This window comes from Camelina sativa, chromosome 8, assembly GCF_000633955.1.
Source record: "Camelina sativa cultivar DH55 chromosome 8, Cs, whole genome shotgun sequence".
In the NCBI taxonomy this organism is placed as follows: Eukaryota; Viridiplantae; Streptophyta; class Magnoliopsida; order Brassicales; family Brassicaceae; genus Camelina; species Camelina sativa.
The window spans coordinates 10,860,652-10,875,855 of record NC_025692.1 but is presented as its reverse complement, the minus strand read 5'-3'; the positions used below and the strand labels follow the sequence as shown (position 1 = coordinate 10,875,855).

General features: G+C 31.6%; 1 protein-coding gene and 1 pseudogene across 2 annotated transcripts; one reads left to right on the top strand and one right to left on the bottom strand.

Moving 5' to 3' along the window:
• On the top strand, window positions 878-2,444 carry LOC104706925 (mitotic spindle checkpoint protein MAD2-like). Of its 2 annotated transcripts, XR_002032978.1 has the most exons (6): window positions 992-1,090; window positions 1,189-1,204; window positions 1,329-1,459; window positions 1,586-1,710; window positions 1,919-2,041; window positions 2,130-2,444. XR_002032978.1 is itself a non-coding variant. In XM_019228415.1 (5 exons), exons 1-4 carry the CDS (start codon window positions 1,015-1,017, stop codon window positions 2,002-2,004), a joined length of 309 nt encoding a protein of 102 aa, XP_019083960.1. In that variant the 5' UTR covers window positions 878-1,014; the 3' UTR covers window positions 2,005-2,041; window positions 2,130-2,444. The 2 variants fall into 2 exon arrangements, 1 of the variants encoding a protein (XP_019083960.1); XM_019228415.1 differs by lacking the exon at window positions 1,586-1,710 and having other exon boundaries at window positions 878-1,090.
• Window positions 2,465-4,426, bottom strand: LOC104706924 (annotated as a pseudogene).

Here is a 15,204-nt window from a genome sequence, read left to right as displayed (position 1 = left end):
CTCTTTTTACCACAATAAAAGTCGCAAGTCTCTGTCCATCTCGCCATTAATGCATGTCCAATCGTTATTACTATCTTCTTTTTTGAATTCCCCCGCCTGCTTTTTCGTCCATTAAACAAGAGGGTATTTAAGTCTTTTCAAGCTCTATTTACCCCACAAAAATGGCATTTTCGGGGAGAGAAAAAAAAATGGCATTTGGGAGAAATTTTTAAACGAAAATGGCATTCTCAATGAAAATCCCATTATTTATTTGGTCAACTAATTTTTTTTTTAAAGTGTGTATTTTTTTTTATATATATTGAGGAATATACCTTCTAGTTAATGGTATCCATTGGGCTAATTATTTGTTAATTCAATGTATCAATAATATAACTGATCAATTTATATAGGATAATTTAGTATATAGTAGTATTAAATTTTCAAAGTTTTGAGTTATATGTAAAATGACATTTTCGATCAGATATATTTTTTCCCTTTACACTCATTTGGTCTTTTGGCAAATCTAGATTCTTTTTTTTTATCATTTTACCAAAATTCTTTGGCTTCATCATACTCCAACATTTTTGTCTCTATTTTCCGTAATTGTTTTTCTTCTCCAAAAATAATCATGAAAAATCAAAACAATAAAAAAAAATAATTAAAAATTTCGAAGATTAATCTATGAAAATTACACATGAAGTTATTCGAAAATACATTTAAAAAAAAAATCATTTATATATAGAGTGGGATTCGATTAATTAAATTAATTAACAAGTAGCCGTTGTAAGCGCACTTCCAAAGATGAAGAAAAAAAAGAAGAAGAAGAAGACTAGCCGTTACGCTCTTCTTATTATTTATTATTCCCTTTCCCCTTTCTTCCTCTCTCTTTTTATTTATTTATAATCTTCTCTCAATCAATACTCTTATTCTCTTTTCAAAAATCATCACTCAAAAAAAAAAAAACCTAACCTAAGCGACGCACTCGAATTCAAACTTTGCTTCCCAGGGAACAAAAATCACAAAATCGGCATCCTCATGGCTTCCAAAACAGCGGCTGCTAAAGACATCATCACCCTCCACGGATCTGCTGCCATCGTCAGCGAATTCTTCTGTACGCATCTCTTTTTCCTCAATTTTCTCACACTCGATTTCTCACTTCCCTTGATCCGTAATTTGATTCTTCTTTCTTCTTCTTTCTTCTCCTTACAGGTTACACAGCGAACAGGTGAGAATTGGAATCGAAAATTTCAAAATTCAGTTCTGGATAAATCTCCGATTCTGTGATTTTTAATTTCCAGTGAAATTGACTCGATTTTGTTGTTTTTTTGTTGTTAATTGGGGTGTAATAGTATTCTGTACAATCGAGCGGTTTATCCAGAAGAGAGCTTCGTGAAAGTGAAGAAATATGGACTTCCGATGTTGCTTATTGAAGACGAATCCGTCAAATCATTCATGTCTAATCTCACTTCTCAGATCTCCGGTACTCATTTTTTTTTCTATTTTGTTTTCCTCCAAGCATTTTTCATGGTTTTTGTTAGAGTTTTGTTTTGTGTGAGAGAGTCTGAAGATTTATTTGGTTAATTTGTGGTGTGAAAAAAAAAAAAAGAATGGCTTGAAGCTGGAAAGTTGCAGAGAGTAGTGTTAGTGATAATGAGCAAAGCCACTCACTGGTGAAGTCTTGGAGAGGTGGAATTTTCGTATTGAGACTGATACTGAAGTTGTTGACAAAGGGTTAGTCTTTGTTTTTGTGTTGATACTTTTCTCAACTGTGTTTTTTTTTTTTTACTTGATTCTTGTTTTCACTTGTGTGTTATCTAATCTTTATGCAACTTATATTACCTTCTTGCAAGTACCTAACCAAAAAACCTCTTAGGAACTTGAGTGTGTGATCATCATATTTTGGGTTTCTCTTTTTTAATTTGCATTTGTTGTTGTTTAGGCGTGTTTGATGTATTGGCATATACGGACACGGATGTGGCTGTTCCATTCACCTGGGGTCGACAGCGACCCCAAGCTTATTGCTAACCTACAGATGGTTAAGTTACACGGTTTTGATACCAAGGTATAAATGAGTTGAGCAAGTCTATGCTGAGAATGATTCACTTCAAAAATCTCTAAAGAGTATTTTTATTGGTTTCATTCTCTTGCAGTTTCACAAGGTCGACACCCTCGTCTCATACAAGAATGACGAATGGGATGAAGAAGAGTAGTTAACAGAAGCCAGGACACACGTATGCAAGGCTCTTTGTTTGTTCAGCTTGTGTTTATCTCTCTGGCAGTTCTTAATGTTCTAAAGGCACCGTGAATCCTTTTATTCACACCTATGTCGTTTTCTCTTCTCTTCTTTCTGGAATTGTATGAGAATCCTGTACCTGTGTTGTTTTCTCTTCAAAAGTTGTCAGCTTTTTCATTGTCCTTGTTCCTTGCATTGAACCCTTAAACAATATTGATGGTTGTTCTTGATAGTTCTTGGATCAAAAAGGTATTTCTGAAAAGCCAATCAAATCTATTATTCACAACGAGAACAAGGTTCTTGTTTCAAAGAAAGATCTCTAAGGCCAATCAAATTTCTCCGATTCACAAAGATTGGAATGTACAAAAATAATATTTTACAATGACTGAAATAAGAGTTTTTTTAGCACTCATCTCATTCCTCGATATAAGACACCGGGTTGAAGATCATCCATATTGTCAATGTTTCGGACCATGTCTATGTTCCCAAACGCGTCAAACTCTCTCAGACATGTCCATCCTCGTCGAGCCAAGAAATCTCTGTAATCTTCTTCGGTGTAGAATATCTTCTCCTCTTGATGGACTGGTAACGGATCAGATTCATCATAGTGGCACACTCTAACAGCTATCCCTGAATTTTTCAGTTTGGATATTGAGAAACCTCTAAAACCAGAGATACTGCTATTCGATGAATAGCAGAGAAAGAGTGAACTTATTACCTTCATCGACATGGAGTGTATAGTTCCCTAAAGGCATGTCTCGGTCAAGAGAGCGAACAACCTGTTCTTCATCTTCTAGCCAGAAAGCTCGTCTTGTTCTTAATCTAAACGCGGATCTGAATAGCTTCCTTGATTGCTTCAGCAGTACCATCAATCCCAACTCTTCTTGTATACTCTCCAAATTTCACTGTTATGATCCTCCCAACAAACGGATGACGAAAACAAACTCTTGCAAACTAGAGATGCTTTAAGTTACCTTTACCGTTTCCAGAGGCATCTCTCCAATTCCAAGGAGGAATTCCATTTGCTGTGACGGGATCAGCAGAAGCAATGGCCAGAGGAAGACCATCAAACAATTCATATCAAGATTCAAGACCAAACAACTTCCACAAGACAAAATCCGCTTCACATTATCAACCATAAGTTGTTGTGCAATTGGTTTACCAATAATAGCTAGGACTGATACAACCATTTCTCTCAAAATACTTCACCTAATCAAAAATGATTTCAACACCATCTTATAAATACAAAAGACTCGAGAAATCTGAAATCAGTACCTTCAACAGATGTAAATGAAATACCAGAATCTTCAAAACCTACAAGAAGATAAAGATAATCATCAATTCAGAAAGAAGAAAAAAAACCAAAATTTAGTATAAAAAGTCAATATCATTTACAACCAAATCTACAACTTTATGTTTATCCATTAGTGGTCAACATCCTCTTAACTAGGTTTAGCACTAAAAGTGGAACAGAACTAAAACCTAAAGACCAGTCTTTTTTCTTCTCAATCCAAATCTAAACCAAAACCCATTAACAAAATTTTATTCAAACCTCCAACAAAACCACAAAATCAAGCAAAAAAGATTCTACCTTTATCTGTAAATTGCATAAAGGAATCAACTTTAGCAGAAGAAGATGGTGGAGGAGTAGCAGGACTCTTATACAATGCCACTTTTCTTGTTTCTTTCTCTAAAGATATCTTCAATCTCTTTGTAATAGCACATCTTCGCTGCTCCTCCACTCGTTGCTTTATCATCTTGATGCTTAGCTTTCTTAAACTCTTTCAAAATGTTCCTCCACTTGTCCGTACACATAGTTGGTGACCGATCAAACCCTTGCTCGAAATCTGTTCCCAGAGATGTTTGTTAGATTTGGATGTGTTGAAAAGGTTGTCCATTTCTCCCCGTAGCGAGATTAAGCTGAGAGTCTCGTCTTGTACCCATGTCTCTGCTCGTTTCTTTGGTGTTTTGATCTCGTGATCCTCTCCTCCGCTGCTGTCTCCGAGGAGGATTATCTGGTGGTGGTGGTGGTGTTGTTGCTGTGTGGGTAGATCTCCGTTTGATGTAGTCACATCAATCATCATGTTTATGTCCCGTGAAGGATTGTTAATCGGAAACAAACATGTTTTTCTTCTCCGAGGATGAAGATGTCAAAGATTGAATACTTTAATTTTATTTTATTTTCAACTATAGAGGCGTGGATTCAATACGCGCGTGGACAAACCTTTTAACTAAAATCAAAAGCTTATCTTTTAGTTTTGCTGTTTTGCATAATTTGCATATGATCTCACTAATTTATTTATTGGATTGAATACAACAGACACATCAACACTATGGATCAAGAACAACCCAGAGTTACATTACCAACCTTTTGAAATGCCAAATAGAACTCTAAAAACCAAAGCAAAGCTTTATGATAATAAGCAATAACAAAAACAATGGTATAAGTCTAGCTTCATAGTGATGTATTCACTAGGCAAAAGTCTGATGCACCCATTAGCTCCATTGAAAGATTTCCAAGTTTCATTTCAAGACTTTGACTATCTATTAGCTAATCTTATAAGAAATAGATCAGAAAATAAGACTGAATAGTCTAGACTGCATTCTAACTATGGTTAAATAATGCTAAACAAAAAGTTATTGTAAAAACACTTATTTCCAAGAGTCTTATTAAATACTTAAATCACTTTTGTTTGGTTGACTAACAAAGAAAAAAAAGAAATCTCATATGATAATGTTCATATCTTTTTTCCAAAGACAAGATTTGATGATTGAGAATTCATAGGTGAATTGTATGCTATGAGACGTATAGATTGATTCCACGATCTTAAAGTTTTAACAAACATATCTTTTGGTTTATATTTACGATAAGTAAATTTACTAATTTTAAAGAAGTTTAATTTACCCTCGGTCTATTTGTCCCCTAATAAAAAGTTCAAAACCAATTTCCCCCTGAAATTAAAGTTCGAAATCAATATCTCCCCAGTTTAATTCTTCTACATCAATTAACCCATAATCGTAGATTATATCGGTTTACTATATTCTTAACCGATTAAAAGAAAACTAAACCTAGATTAAACCAAACTAAACCTGATTTTGACCCGTTAAACTTCGATTTCACTATCCATTATCCCCAAAATCCCTAAAACTAAAAATCCCCAAATTTGCGAAGAACCCTAGATCGAACTTTAATTCTTTGCTTAAATTTCTTTGGGAAAACAGCTTCAATGGCGATTGTCCTTCCAGATGCAGACTTCGGAGGAGATTTCGATGAAGAAGCACATGACAGAGATGAATTTCACATCGAGCAGTTGGCGAATGAGTTCGTCGATGAACCACCAGTCCGCCATGATGTGTATCCGGAGAGTGATACCGATGAAAACGGTGACGGTCCAGAGCCAGTTCATACACATATCAGGCGCGGTGATGGGCATTTGTACGATAAGCAGACATTCTTCAGTGGAGTTGCTTTCAAAGAAGCAGTGACAGACTATGTTCTCAGAACTGGAAACAATCTGAAACAATACAGGTATGATAAAGATAAAATTGGCTTTATATGTGTTGGTTGTAATGGAGATGATGGTTCACTGAAGGTGATGGTTCACTGAAGGTGATGGTTCACTGAAGATAAAATTGGCTTTATATGTGTTGGTTGTAATGGAGATGATGGTTGTAAGGGATACAGGTATGATAAAATTGGCTTTATATGTGTTGGTTGTAGTGGAAGGTGTATGCCGCAATTCTGCCAAGTGATAACATGTGGAGGATTAGAAAGTTTAATGATAAGCATAGTTGTATCCCTAATGGAGAATGTGAGATGTTCAAGGTTCCACATATAGCTAGGTTGTTTCTTGATAAGATTAGAGATAATCCTGAGTACTTCATGCCAATGAAAATGGAAGAAATCATAAAGGAACGGTGGAAGATTAGTGTCACTAGGCATCAATGTCAGGCGGCTAGAAAGAAGGCACTAATTTGGATTGATAAGGAGTATGATGAACAGTTTGCTAGATTAAGAGATTATGCTGCTGAGATATTAGAATCTAACAAGGATTCACATGTAGAGGTTGAATGTGTGACTGATGATGGAGGGAAAGACATGTTCAATAGGTTCTATGTTTGTTTTGACAACATAAGAAGAACATGGAAAGAGACTTGTAGGCCTTTAATAGGAATGGATGGTTGCTTCCTAAAGAATAAGGTCAAGGGACAGCTTTTGGTAGCTTTAGGTAGAGATGCTAACAATGGTATTTATCCAATAGCATGGGGGGTTGTAAAAGTTGAGAACACCGACAATTGGGTTTGGTTTATGAAGTTGTTGAAGACTGACCTTGGACAAAATGATGGTGACGACTTCATTATGGTCTCTGATAGGCAAAAAGTAACTTATTATTATCATGGTTTGTAACTGATTTTGATTGTGTATTTTGTTTATGGTACCTTTAAATGATTATTCTTATTTTGTAGGGATTGATCAAAGTTGTTCAGCTGGAATTACCAAAGATGGAGCATCGAATGTGTGTACAACACATCTACGGGAACTTGAAGAAGCATCATGGAAATAAAACCCTGATGAAGCCACTTCTGTTATGATACTGGTGTGTACAATGATATGATGAGGAAAAATCCAAAAAGCTGGTGCAGGGCATTCCACAAGATTGGGAGTTATTGTGAAGATGTTGATAATAACCCCACAGAGTCTTTTAACAGCTCCATTAACAAGGCAAGGGAGAAACCATTTATTGCTATGCTAGAGACAATCAGACGACTTGCGATAGTGAGGATTGCTAAAAGGTCTGTAGAATCTCATTCTCACACAGGTAATTTAATTTCAATGGTTTTTTAGTATTATCAATGGTTTGCTTGTTTATCGTTTTAAACAATAATGATTGCATTGTTTGTTTGTTTGCAGGGATTTGTACTCCGTATGTTTTGTTTCTAGCTAAAGAGCATAAGTATGCATCTGAGTCGAAGGTTTACTTAAGCACAAATGGAGCATATGAAGTAACTCATGGTTTAGATAAACATAGAGTATGCCTTAAGAAGATAGTTTGTTCCTGCATGAAGTGGCAGATATGTGGCATCTCATGTGAACATACCTATGCAGTCATCATCGAGAAAACACTTGTAGCCGAGAACTATGTCTGTCAATGGTTCCGGACAGCTATGTGGAGAAGAAACTACACCGAAGGCCTGGTTCCACAGAGAGGTCCAAGGTTTTGGCCTGAGACAAATGCTCTGAATGTGTGTATACCAGATGATGAAGATCAAGATGATGAAGATCAAGATAAAGGTAAGAAGAAAAAACCTGACAAAAAAAGGAAGAAGGGTGCCAATGATTCGCCAACTAAGAAGAAACCAAAGGAGAAGAAAAGAATCATGCATTGTGTCATTTGTGGAGAAGTGAATCATAATTCTAGGTTCCACAAAAAAGAGTTTGCCAAGGTGAATGCATTTTCTTTTTCATGATTTCAGTTTATGGAGTTTGTTTTGGTTTACTAATGTTACAATGTTTTACATTTGTTTTGCAGCCAAGTCAAGGGGAACCAAGTCAAGGTTCACTCACTCAAGTTTAATCAAGTAGGTAAGTAGAAATAGGGTTCTAATTTTGTGGTTGCCTTGAATGTATTTTCGACCACATAGACTTGTAATTCCCTATGTGTTTTGTCAAAACTTGATATGTCTTTTGTTGAATGTTTTGTGAACGGTTTAGGATTTCATTAATGATCATAACTTCTTAACTTTTGCTTCTGATTACCATCTCATATTGTCTTTTAATAGCAACATATTACAACTGAAACAAAAACATAGCAACAACAAACTAGGGAACAACACTCATTCTCTTCTTCAACCTAGTAGCTTAGTGAGACCAATCATGATCATACAAAAGAAGACTAAGACAATCATGATTTTCTTATGGCTTGCTTTGGCTTCAGACAAAGCATCTTCAACCTTCTCAAATATCTCCTTCTCCATCTTCTCATAGACCATCTTCTCAAACTCAAACCTCTCTGTTCTGATCTCTTTCAGCTGCTTCTCAAGGTCAACATTCTTTGCATTCAATGTATCTATCTCATTGACAAATGCCTCATCAACCCATTTGAATGTGTGTTCACCATTCCTAAGCTGCAACAACCCCAATGTTATACACGAAAACAGAAAAACAAATCAAAAATAAAACAAAATCCACTTACCTTATTAGCTACTGCAAATTGACACCGATAATATCTCCTGTAAGGGTTGGAATCAGACTTCGATATCAAAGATACGATCCCTTCTCCGCACCAACATCTCTTTGGCACACCGATAGCCCTTTCTCTTCGATGCAAACTTGATTAAGTGGAATTGGATGATACATTACTCATTGTGATACTCAAACTCGTAAATGAAAGAAGAAGTAATCTCAAGAAGAAGAACCAAACTCAATAAAAGGAATCAATTATGAACAACGAAAATCGATTTTAGGTTTTATTTGGGAATTCTGGGTTTATAATAAACGGGTCCGGTTGGTGCATCAAACTGGTTCAACATCTGGTTTACTTTCGGGACATATCTGGTTTGGTCTCGGGTTTAGACGTTAAACCGATATATTCCAGAATTGGGGAGATATTGATTTCAAACTTTATTTTCGGGGGAAAATTGGTTTTGAACTTTTTATTGAGGACAAATAGACCGAGAGTAAAGAACGGGCTCTATCTGGCTCGATACAATAGTTCTCGTGGGAAAATAGACCGTCGGGCCATCCCACTTGTAAGATGTCTGTGATATTTATAGTAAACTAGGAAAATCCGCTAATCTGCGTGTCTTATTTTTCACTTAATTCATTCCAAAGTAATTACTAAGAACAACAAATTATTTTAAAAATATCTTATTAATTTGGAAAATTTTTATTACAGTTAAATACTTAAATGTTAATACTTTAAAGTCACTTAATGCAAAAGATACTCAAATGATGTTAAATATCTAATTTATATATTATAGTCCTACTATATTAATTGGGAAGTACAAATATAAAAGTAACCTTAAAATGTGTAAAAAATTACATTCACTTGCCATTAAAAAAGTTTAATTAATTAATTAATCTTTATTATTTATTAATAAACAAAAAAAATCGTAAAAGATCAAATTAAATTGAATCTAAAAAAACTAAATAAAAATCTATAAAATTAAATAAAATCTACAAAAGTAAATAAAATCTATTCGAATCTGAACTAATTCGTACTTGAAAAAAATATTATTAAAAATTTAAAAGCTAAGATTTTAAAAATCTAATTTAATAAAATCTATAACTACAAATTTTATCAACATTTTGTACCAGAACGGGTTAAATTTTTTACCAAAAATCTAATTAAATATAATCTATATCAATTCCGTTTAACAGCTTAGATTTTAAAAACTAATATATAACATAATAACAAAATAAATTAGTACAATTTTTTATCAAAAAAAATTCAGCCTGCGGATAGCCGCAGGTTAGTAGTACCTAGTTATCTAATTAAAAAGGGAGAGAAAATAATTTTGAGTTTGAGGCTTTGAGGGAGATTAATACATAAAAATATATGTACAAGATCTACACACTTATATTACATGATTTTTCTGTTTTTGTCTGATGGGAAGATGCTAATTGCAAAAATAGATGATATAGGCATTGCTAAGAGTAAAAAGACTCTTCTTGAATCGAGAAGCCATAGGTTAGTTTTTTTATATTTATTTGATTAACTAGATGAATATAAGGTATACTTACAATATTTTTTTGTAAAAAAAAAAAACGTATATTTACAATATTTTAAAACGCCTTTCTAAAAAGTGAAAAGAAACGACGAAGAGGAAGCCATTGTAGTCGACATGTTTCCATTAGGTTGTTTAATGTTTTATGTTATTTCTCTGGGTTCACATCCATTTGGAGAACCTAACAAGCGTAAAAGCAACATCCGGAGAAAGTGTCGTGATTTACGTCCAATAGAAAACTTTCATGATGCTTTTAACCTGATATTTTATAATAAAATATTTATTATAAAATAGACAGATACTTTTGTAACTTTATATAATCTAAGACAAATCAAATACAATATAGAAAAATTGTGTAGAATTTTTTATATCAATTATGCGATAATAAATGAATAATATTTTTGTTAAAAGAAATTAGATATGAAATTAGATTTTAAAATACAAGTCAAATGTATAAACATTAGTTTTGTTGGAAATAATATTAACGTAATTTTGTAAAACTTATGGATTAAAATAAAAAGTAAAAAAAAAACTAAGTGAAAATAAATAAGGACATGTGTCACCAAGAGAGAATTCCAAATGTTGCAATGCTAGTAAAAGTTAGAAAAAACCTTCTCATCTCATTATACATAAACCTTAGTTTTCAAAGTTAGTAATTCATATAATCGTGAGATGTGTCAAGTATATTGATAATATTTTGACATATGTAAAAAGAAATTTTATATTTAATCATTCTAGGAAAATAAAAAAAATCGTAAAAATAAAAGGATTACAGTTAATATTTTTAAATAGTATATTAAACCTAAAGTAATGTATTATACAACTAATTCTAATAGGAAAGTTATCTATTAAATTACAAATTTCAATAGGAAAATATGTGCAAATAATAAGGAAAATATTTGCAATTTAATTGCAATAATTATTTATTATAATCATATAGTAAAAGTGATTAAAGTATAAAAAGTGATTAAAGTAAAAGTGTATTTATTTATACAGAAAAGTGATTAAAGTATAAAAAGGTTTAATGTGTTAAAATTAGTGATTAACATGATATAAGAAAAATAAGATAATCAAAATAAAAAATTAATGTAATTTTCTTAAGTTTTTCAATCGGTGAATGATTTGATGGTGTATTCAATATTATCGTATTATATAAACATTGGTTTTCAAAGTTAATAACTCACGTGGTCGCGACACGTGTCAATTTTAACAATTAAAGATTTTGTCATGTGTTATACAAAAATAATTTAAACAATTTAATTATTATAAAAGACAGTTCATATATGTATATAAAAATAATACTAATTCTAATTTTAAATTACTAACTCTATAAGAAAAAGATTTAAGAAAATTATACAATTAATTACTATAATACCATAATTAAATAAATTATACTGTCAATAATTAATTCTAAATGAAAAAGGATTGTAGATACTCACCTTTACATAAACAAATAATTTTTCTCATAATAAGGTCTTTGAATTTTTGTTTAATTTATGATAATGTTAGTATAGTTTTATTTAAAATTAGTTGGACAAGTAGTAAAACTATTACGTATGAGATTACAAAATAAGAAACAAATATATTTAAAATACTGTTACTTTTTCAAATATGAGATAAAATTAGTTTTCAGTTTTTTCTTTGAGAGTTATGTTTTATTAATTTTTAGTTTACTAAAAATATTAAGTAAGATATAAATTTGATACAATGCACATTTTTTTGATATGAAAATTATAAATGTTAATCATTGGGATTGAGTGCATATAATTAAAATTTAATTTTATTATCATGTAATATACAAATAAATTGTATTGCAAGATGGAGTGTGTGAACTCTAACTCCGGTTTTTAAAAAAATCAAACAAAACAAAATTAATATTTTGAATACAATTTAAAACTTCACATATTTTTCTTATATCAGCGTTAATACGCGTGCCTAATTTAGTATTATATAAGCTTCACTATGCAACTAACTGATTCAAATGACTAACTATACCATCAAAAAAATTTCTACATTTACGGGGAGATGTGTGTATTGTAATGAAAGGAAAAATTACCATTTATAAAAATGAGATTAAGTTACTAAGAGTTTAGTGCATGATATTATTTCATAATTAATACTAGATTTTAACCCGCAGTACACCGCGGCGCGGGCATATAATTTTTATTTTATGTTGTATATATTTGTTAAATATTGGATGTTTTGTGTAAATAGAGTTATAACTAAATTTTATGGTTGTTTGCGAAGGATTCAGATATAAAATATCTTCAAAACACAAGAGAATGTGTGGTTAAATATATGATAATTTCTATTTCCATATTATTTGCTGTTATTTTTGTAGTAGGAATGAAATGTAAAATATTTAGGAAACAAAATTTGGAGTAATGTTAGTTTTGGAAAAATTTTAGGGGTTAATGTTGTAAGTAACTTTTTAAATAAACAAAACTAAAAGGACATAACACAAAATGAACTTCAAAAATGTTAATATAGATTTTTTTAATTTCTTAAATTAAAAGGATTTTAGTGGAGCTGACTATTTGAATTGTCTACTCAATTAATGAAAGGAAAAGTTCTATGATTTTTTAATGTGTAATAATTAATGTTTATATAAATTACAATTTTTTTAATGTTTTTAAATAGATGTATCAATTATGTAATAGTAAATTTTATTATAAAATAGTCAGATACTTTTGAAACTTTATATAATGAAAGACAAATCAAATACAATATAGAAAAATTATGTAGAATTTTTTATATCAATTATGAGATAAATGAATGAATAAGATTTTTGGTAAAAGAACTTAATTAGATATGAAATCAGATTTAAAAATACATGTCAAATGTATAAAAATTATTTTTTTTGGGAATTAATGTTAACTTAATTTTATAAAACTTATGGATTAAAATATATATATATATATATATATTTTTTTTAAACTAAGTGAAAATAATTGAGGACAGAATCGTTAAAGAGAATTCCAAATATTGCAATGCTAGTAAAAGTTAGAAAAAACCTTTATATAAAATAATTTTATGTCGAAGAATCTTTACCCTTGGTGTTGCTATTTTGTAATAGGTGTGGGGGAGTATTTTGTAATAGATGCAGAGGCCAAGAACCATGAAAGTAAAAGAGTTAGAAACTTCTTGGAAGATGTCAAAGACATTGTTTACGATGCTGAGGACAGAATCGAATCCTTCTCAACGGATCTAAAGGAAGACATTTTAGGGATCAAGAAGCATCTGAGAAGACTTGCTTGCTTCTTCTTCTTTGTTCTGAGATCAATGGATTTGGAAATGGTGAATCTTCAATCTTCTTACCCAACATGCATCGATATCTTCTTCTTTATTTTTTATTTTGTTTGTCAACAACATGCAAAACTGTGTGTTGCAAGTGACAAAACACAACATTATTTGGATACGAGTCTTGGTCACAACCATCGATATTACTTATTCATTCTTTTTTACCCCTTTGTATTAGAATTGTACGACAGTATATTGAAGGTATATTCATAGGGATGGGGTTATAAATACATAAAAGTATACGTTGAGTTGAGATATACGACAAATACTATCTAGTAATGAGATCATAATTATTTTATTACAAAAAAAATCTTTGATCTTTTTGTCGTCGGAAATGAGACAGTAAGGTGCAGCCATCGTAGCCGGGGTTGATTCCGAGCTGGTAATGGAACATGCATGTTGACATCATCCTCTTTGAGATTGTTACAGGTCACCAATCGTCCCGCGAGAGGGTTAATTTTCGAATCAAGGAGATGAAAGTTAATTAAAGGTAAAATTCATAATGGTGGCTGGTGAGTTAAATGAATCATGATGAGAAGTTATTTTGTAACACAACAACCGCCACTGTTCGTAGCCTCATGCCGTCATGCCCCGTTTCCGGTCCATGGAATCCACTCTCGTTGAAAGAGATGAACGATGAATTATTACTCCACTCCATAAATATTGTATTGAGGTTTGGCAAAAAAGTTACAGGTAAATTTTGTTTTGCTTGTGCAGGACTATATATTATGAATTAAATCCTTTTAGATCGATGTATATATATATATATATATATATATATATATATTTAATAAAACTTATATAGGTATTCTAGTAGAAACGAAACAAAAATATATATAGTTTCAGGTATAAGTTCAATACTCTTATGTATGAAAAATAGTTGTGAAATATATAATATTCTCACTATTTAAACAAAAGAAAACATAATTCCTTTTTAAAAATGCAAAAGTTGACAAATATGTAATTTTAAACTTATTTTGTTAAAAAATCATAGATTTAGACTTTAGAGACTAATTATAAAATTTATTTGAAACAAAAATATAATATTCTATTGGTAAAACTTTTTAAATGGAAAGGTAAATTTTTCTTATTTTTTTAAACAAACATTTTATTACTTTCTCCGTTTTCAGTTTGGAATAGGTAAGATTAATATGTTGACAAAAAAAAAGATTAATATATGCGTTTTCTTTTTCTAATACAGTATTTTTAAATTTAATGTAGTATTTTTATATTGTTTTATTTAATTTATCTTTTCACTTTGGAATTATTCAGGATTCATAGATTATCTTGCTTATAATTTTATATTATTTCTATATTTATATTAAATTAATTTTTTTTATCATATGGTGATTTGTAGGGTCGGTAAACAAGTATTTAAAGCCTCCCGGACTTAAGAGACCGGACGTCGGATATGGATGGACCAAGAGTAAACGTGAAGCCCACTAAGGAAGGTGGGCCCGTAGACATGGACTCACTAAGCAAGGTGGCAGTCGGGCATTCCAGAGACAAAGGCTAAATCATGGTGTGAAAAATATTTCCACGAATACATTGGAAAAATTAACATTAGTTACTATCAAAAGATTTTGTGATGTTAGAAAATGGTCTTTAGTTTCATTGGTTGTTGGAGCAAGCCATTTTGAGATAGCTAAAAAATGTGAACATATTCTCTCCACACATAAGGAGGGCAGAACTGAGGTTCTCTCTACGGTGGAGGAAGTTGGACGTAAGGTTATCTCCCCGAGAGAGGAAGGTGGTGTCAAGGTTCTCTTCATGGTGGAGGAGGTTGGACGCAAGGTTCTCTCCATAGGGAGGAGGGCAGAGCCAAGGTTCTCTCCCTGGTTAGTTATACAGTATTGTGATGATACATCATTGATTAGTATTGAAACAACCCGACCCGTTTTTTTTTTAAAATAATAAATAATAAATATAATAATAATAAATACTCTAGACTAGTAGTCCCATAC